Here is a 6,860-nt window from a genome sequence, read left to right on the forward strand (position 1 = left end):
AGCGTAATTACAGATCAGGTATTTCCGGTGAAAATTTAGCATCCAAATTAAGATATGCTGTGAGTGTAAAAATACACATGGAATATTGAACACTTGGTTTTAAAAATGTAAAAGATCTCACTAATAATTTTTTTTACCTTGATTGCATGTTAAAAAGATAATACTTTGGGGCCAGGTGCAGTGGCTCATGCCTATAATCCCAGCGCTTTGGGAAGCCGAGGCAAGACGATCGCTTTAGCCCAGGAGTTCAAGACCAGATTGGGCAGCATAGTGAGACCTCATCTCTATGAAGAAAAAAAAAGATAATACTTTGCATATATATAGTTAAATAACAGATGTAATTAAAATTAATTTCACCTCTTTTTCCTTTTTATACTGTGGCTACTACAGAAATATTTTCTTTTTTTATTACTTAATTTTTTTTTGCACACCAAGCTGGTCTCAAACTCCTGGGCTCAAGTGATCCTCCTATCTTTGCCTCCCAAAGTGTTGGGATTACAGGCGTAAGCCACCCTGCCTGGCCATTTTTTTTTTTTTTTTTTTTGAGGCAGTCTAGCTCTATTGCCCAGGCTGGAGTGCAGTGGCGCGATCTCGGCTCACTGCAACCTCCACCTCCCGTGTTCAAGCGACTCTCCTGCCTCAGTCTCCGAGTAGCTGGGATTACAGATGCACACCACCACACCAGGCTAATTTTTGTGTTATTACTAGAGATGGGATGTCACCATGTTGGTCAGGCTGGTCTTGAACTCCTGACCTCGTGATCCACCCGCCTCAGCCTCCCAAAGTGCTGGGGTTACAGATATGAGCCACCGCGCCTGGCCCAAAAATGTTAAATTAAATATGTGCCTCACATATTTCTACTGGACAGCAGCAATCTGTCTTAAATCCTTCTACCCATCCTTCAGAGTTAGGCTCAAATATCACATCCTCTGAGACACCTCCCTGAGAGAAAGTATTTTATTTTTATTCTGTTTTATTAACTTTCATAGCTATGCACAGATGCCAGTGGTCGCCTGCCCTTGGCACCATCCTTTTGTAGTTACATATGTGTTTGTACGATTCCTCGATGCATGCCTATCTTCTTCCCCACCAACCTCTAAGCTCCACAAGAGCAAGACCTGTGTTTGGCTCCTCCCTGGAAACCTAGCACCTGGTCCAGAGCCTGGCACACACTTCAGAATGCCACAAGGAGTTATTCCATCCACTGCCCTGCCTTTGGGCAGGACTGTCCCCAACCATCACTGGAAGCCTATGCACTCCCTTCCCCCGGCAGTGCCACTAGCCCTTCCGTATATAGATTCTGCCTCTCCCAGATGGAAAGTCCTCCTTTATAGATGACCAGAATCCCTTCCTGCTGCAACATGGCCGGGGCCCTTTCTCCCATCCTTTAAGGAGAATTAGAGCAGCACTTCTCACATTTATATAACACGCCAATCATCAGGAATCTTGCTGAAATTCAGACTCTGGCTCACCAGGTCTGGAATGAGACCTGAGATTCTCATTCCTAACAAGCTGCCCTGTGACGACACTGCTGCCGGTCCATGCTCTGAGTAACAAGGATATAGACTGCCTGTTTACCACCCTCAGAGCAGCCCCTACATTTTCTTCCTTCTCTGCACAATCCTCTGCTGAGCAGGCTATTTGGGGTCTCTTGAAATTCCCTGCCTCTTCTTGCTCCCACGCATACCTTGCCAAACCCTCACACCCTGCAAAGGAATGTGGTGCCTGTGTCTACTGCTGTCGTTGATTTTTTTTGTTTTAATTTGAAATAAACCTTTAAGGCAGTTTTCAGAGTCAGGTTAGCCCTGATACGTATCATGGAAGAGTAACAACACTCTCCAACGATAAAGTCACACAGCTGGGAGTGCTGAACGGGATGGGAAGAAGGCTTCTCCCCAGGTCACCAGCAGTCCTCAAGCTTGGCTCCCATCTGCCACACTAGCTAGTCCAATCCCAGCAGCTTCTCCAGAAGGCTTCCCTCTGCAGTTTGGTCTCAGATGCTGGAAAGTGTTGTCTCTGACACGGCCACGGCGAGCTCCGGAAGCCAAGAGTGTACTGCGGGACCCGAGGGATGGAAGTGTCTTCTGGTGGCCTCAGGGGGGGGTGTGTGTGTGTGTGTGTGTGGTATCTGTGTGTGTGTGTATACATGCACACACATGTGTGCAAGTATGTGTGGTTGTATATGTGGATAGGGGTTTGAGTGTGTGTGTCTTGTGTCTATGTATGCATGGATGGATTGGAGCGTGTGTGTATGCTTTGCCCCCGATGTTCCAGTTCAGGAAAGCTTTAATCACACAGAGCAGCACTGAACTCTTTCTGCATGGGCCTGGGGGCTGGACAGTGTCCCTAGGCGGGCCCTGCAGATGTGAGCGGCCCCACCGTCCCTTGCTGCTGCTGCTGCTGCCCCTTGCGTCTTCGAGAGCCAGTGCCCGCCTCCTTGCTCTCCTTCCTGGCCAGGTTCCTGTTGGCATTCTCCCGCCGGCCCTGGCCTCCCTTCCTCCTCTTCTGCCCTGAAACAACCAGACAGCAGGAAGAATCAACAAAGGATGTGCAGGGAGCCCCTGGGCATGGCCACAGGCCCTAGGAGGGGAGTGTGAGGAAGCCGGAAGGGGAGGCAGGGAGGAGGCTGGAGATGCTGCCTGTAGGTAGTTGGGTCATGGTGACCTCCTCTGACAGCAGCCACTTCAGAGGACCCTGAGGCATGAGCACTGAGAGGCAGCCCAAGAGCCCTTTCACTCCCCAACCCTCAAGGCACACAAGACATCATCTTCTTCCTCATGGGTTCCTCAGATCTTGGATCCCAATGGACCAAGAGCACTTACCAGGTATTCAGTGCAACCCTCAGAACAGGCAGGACTGCCCCCATTCCCTCCCCGACACCAGCCACCTCTGGGGTCAGGCAAGAGCAGCAGCCACCTCCTTGCCAACTGCAGGCTGTGTGACTTTGGTGGAATCACTACAGCTCTCTGGGTCTTAGTGCCTCTTTCGCCCACCCATCCGGCCTCTGAGGGGCCTTCTAGTATGAACATCCACTAGCTCAGAAGAAATGGGGAAACTGGAAGGATATTGACCACAGAAGCTTCCAGCTTCCACCATGCAGAGTTCCGGGGCCCTGTTCTCTGCCAGGACATGGCATCTGGATTGGACAGCATGAGGTCTTGAGTTGTGGGTGCCCCATCTGGCCTTGCCCTGAAGCTTTCTCCTGAACCATGGGCAGGAAGCAGAGATGGTGGGACCTGCCATGGCTGGTGCCTGAGCGCTGACCCCAAGGGAGCAGAGGCTGCAGCTCACCCTCAGGACATGGCACCCTCCTCACTGTGCACCTCCGGGTCTCCTTGGTGTCAGAGCAGGCAGCATGGTCCCCTCCAGGGGCATTGAGAACCCTGCGTGTCCGCTCCTCGGAGCCCCTCCGGAAACCACAGAGCTTCTTCTTCTTGGAGCAGGGCCCCCATGGTGACCATTCGCTCATTTCACATTGCGCTGGCAGGAAGAGAAGGGAAGGGAGAGTAGGACAAGGAGGAGGGGATCAAATCTCCTCCCCTGGTCCGGAATAGCCCAGGGGAGCATCTCCCACCTGCCTTCTGCCTGGACCTCAGGCTGCAGGTATCTTTAGTCCAGAGGGCAGAAGAGACCCAGAAAAGAGTGGTAGGGTAAGCTCTCCCTGCACAGTACCCAAGCCCACCCACTCTCTGGCCAGACCCTTACCCAGCCCCTCCTCCTAGGGTCCTGGACCCTCTGCCCACAGTGCCTGCCATGGCTTACCAGGACTACTGCACTCCATGGTGCCATTGGCAGCTGAGGAGCCCTCGGGACAGGCTGGATAGCAGCGGCCCTTGTGCAGGTACAATCCCTCCTTACACTTAGTGCAGAAGTTGTGGCTGAAGCAGGCCTCACAGTGCTCGATCTTGCATTCTGAGGAGAGGACAAATTGGGGGCTTCTGGCCCAACCTAGAAGGAACATTTTCCCTCATTCCCAGCCCCAACACCCTCCCTTCTGTCCACATCCACCTACATGGAGGGCAGGACCCTGGCCTAGAGCTGCAGTTACTGCAGAGGAATCTCAGGAGGAAAAGGAAAGGAAGGGCAGTGGCAGGCCAGGGAAGAAGAAGGTGAAGCGGCTGCTCCTGAGGGCTGGCTGGGACTCTAGCCACCGTCAGCCAACTCGAACATGAAGCCAGTCTCAGCCCCTGGAACCCAAGGTGAGGCTCAAGAGAGCAGTTTCAGAGGAGGAGGGTGGGGCCCTCTGGGCTTGGTGGGGGTGGGACAGGAGTGTTTCAGCATCTCACAGCATCTGCAGGGCCACCCTAAACAGAGTTGAACTGAGGGGCAGAATGGCCCCCCAGAGAGTGGCTGTGTGATCTCCTCTTCCCTCATTGCTGGGCATCTACAATACCCCAAACTGTGGTTCTCTTCCTGCCTGGGGCAGAAAGAATCAGCACGGAGGAGGGGGAAGCCATCCTATGGCAAATTCCTCTCCCTCTGCAAGGCTGAGTTCCAGGAACCGCCTTGGTAGGACTCCTGGGTCCCTCCCTGATTCCCTGCTGCCAGTTCTCTCCTCTGGGGGAATGGGAGCAGGGTGGGTCCTCCAGGGCTTGGCTGAAAGCAGGCAGGGTCTTTCACAATCTCTCCTTCCCAGAGTGCAGGCGGGGCTGACTTCCTCCCAGGCTCTGGCACCTGAAGCCCACGCTGCCAGTTTCCTAGGAGCTGGTGTAGCCAGGAGCTCCCCACCCCAAGGACCCTGAGGACCAAGAGGGTAGCTCCCAGGGTCCCACCTCCATCCTCACAAACTCCCACCATCCTCCAGGCTTATCTCAGCCTCACCTCTCTCCTTCCCTTCTTCCTTCCCTCCCTGGTGCTCTGATTCCTGGGTTTGGTTGCCAGTCAAATAAGAACAAAAATAAGGACAATAGCAGCTACCATTTGTTGAGTGCCAGACACTAAGGGCTTTACCTGCGTGTCTCACAACAACCCTAGGGGGTAAGAACTCTTAAAGATGAGGCATTGAGAGGTGGAGACGTGCTCAAGGTCACACAATGAAGAAGTAGCAGAGTTGAGCTCAGAACCCAGTCTAGTCTTGGACCAGTCATTTACCTTCCGGGCCTCAATGTTGTCAGCCCTGAAAAGGGTACCATCAGTTGTGTCCTGTCCCCCTGCCAGTGTTGTTGTGAGGCTCAACTGATATGAGACCTGCAAATGCATTCTAAATGGCAAGGCACGGAACAGGTGGTGGGGGCACTGGCATTGTCTCCCTGAGTGTGTTCACACGTGTCCCCCAGCACACCGCAGCTGCAGCTACAGAGAAGGGATGGAGATATGGCAGCGTGTGCCTTGGAGCACGTGGAGGTGTAGCTGGTGTGGAAATGAGGAGCCAGAAGACCAGGGAGCAAAGAGAGTGGAAGAGCAGGCTGCCTGAGCTTGGATTCCCCTGCAGCCCATGTGGAGCTAACAATGGTTTTTAAGCAGAAGTGTGATGGGATGGGTTGTATGTCTCAGAAATGTGATGGGATAGGAATAGGTTCTGTGTCTCAGAAGTGTGATGAGATAGGTTGTGTATCCCAGAAGTGTGATGGGGTAGGGTGTGTGTCTCAGAAGCGTCTTTCTGGCTGCAGTGCAGAAGGTGGGTTTCAGGGAACCAGATGAAGGCTGGAGGACAGATGAACAGGCTATTGCAATGATCCAGGAGCAAGGTGCTGGGAGCCTGGGGAGGACAGTGGCAGTGAGGACAGACAAGAGATGACAGACAGGCTCTGATGATTGGATGGATGGGGTGGGAGAGGTTGGCACTCAGGGCTGTGGCTTGGGTGGCAGGTTGGGACATGGAGGGTAACCTGTGGGAATACAGGTAGGGGCAGGTGCGAAGGGAGGAGACAGGGTTCCAGTATTTACACACCAAGGTGGAAGTGTGCGGCTGGATACTTGAATCGGCGCCTCATCTCCTCTCCTCAGAGCCCCCTCTGCTCCTCTCACCAGCCACCAGTGGTTCAAAGCACTCTCCCCCAGTCCAGAGCTTCTAGTGCCCCCTGCCCCCGACAGCCCTGCCCACACTCACTGATGCACTTGTTCATGTCGGGGTTGCGGGCGTCAAAGTATCCAGGTGGGCAGGACGGCAAGCAGACGCCCACCTGGCGGATGTCGTTCCTCTCCAGCAGGATGAACAGCTTGGGCGAGCACTTGAGGCAGCCGTTGACTTCAGAGCAGAGCTCACAGCCTTTGGCACAGGCCTGGCTCCCCTCGGCACTGACTGCAAAGGTGGAGCAGGGATGAGAAGGTAGCTGTGGAGAGAACCTCACCTATCCAGATTCTGACAAGGATGGGAAGTGAATAGATCGGCGTTTCCTTCCACAGAAGGAATATGCTTCTCCGAAAGCACAGGCCAGGCAGGCAGCTGTCTACAAGGCTGCTTTATACACCTTCCCAGTAGCTTTTCTCCAGAGAGCTAGCAACAGATGCTGACCCATGTGCCTCCCTAGCTCCAGGCACGACATGAGCTCACTCTCTAGGCCGGCTCCACCATCCCCAGAGAAGCAACCCAAGCTGCACCCTTCCTGGAATTTCTCCACTCTCCCCAGAGCACAAAACAGTCAGCCTTAGGTATAGAAGGAGTGTTTTTTAAATATCCGAGAAAGTTTTAAGGGCAAGAGGGATAAAGAGTGAAACAGAAAAGGAACACCTACCCAGAAACACAAAGACAACTGGAATAACCTATGTCTAGAACAGGGGTCTCAACCACGAATGATTTTGCTCCCTAGGGAACATTTGGCAATGCCTGGAAACCTTTTTGATGATCACACCTGGGGAAAGGGGTTGTTACTGGCATCAGTTGGGTAGAGACCAGGGATGCTGCTAATCATCCTATAATG

General features: G+C 53.2%; 1 protein-coding gene across 3 annotated transcripts in view; it reads right to left on the reverse strand.

The window, feature by feature from the left end:
• Positions 1-941: 941 nt before the first annotated feature.
• Positions 942-6,860, reverse strand: part of RSPO1 (R-spondin 1) — a 23,729-nt gene continuing 17,810 nt past the window's right edge. For 2 of the 3 annotated variants that reach the window (XM_011969498.1, XM_011969499.1), the window contains 4 exons: positions 6,050-6,241; positions 3,763-3,912; positions 3,292-3,480; positions 942-2,510 (listed from right to left, as the gene is read on the reverse strand). In XM_011969498.1, the coding sequence (XP_011824888.1) occupies positions 2,347-2,510; positions 3,292-3,480; positions 3,763-3,912; positions 6,050-6,241 (695 nt within the window). In that variant the 3' untranslated portion in view covers positions 942-2,346. The remainder of the gene's footprint in view (positions 2,511-3,291; positions 3,481-3,762; positions 3,913-6,049; positions 6,242-6,860) is intronic. The other variant, XM_011969500.1, reaches the window with a different exon arrangement.

Source organism: Mandrillus leucophaeus, unplaced genomic scaffold, assembly GCF_000951045.1.
Source record: "Mandrillus leucophaeus isolate KB7577 unplaced genomic scaffold, Mleu.le_1.0 Scaffold895, whole genome shotgun sequence".
NCBI lineage: Eukaryota > Metazoa > Chordata > Mammalia > Primates > Cercopithecidae > Mandrillus > Mandrillus leucophaeus.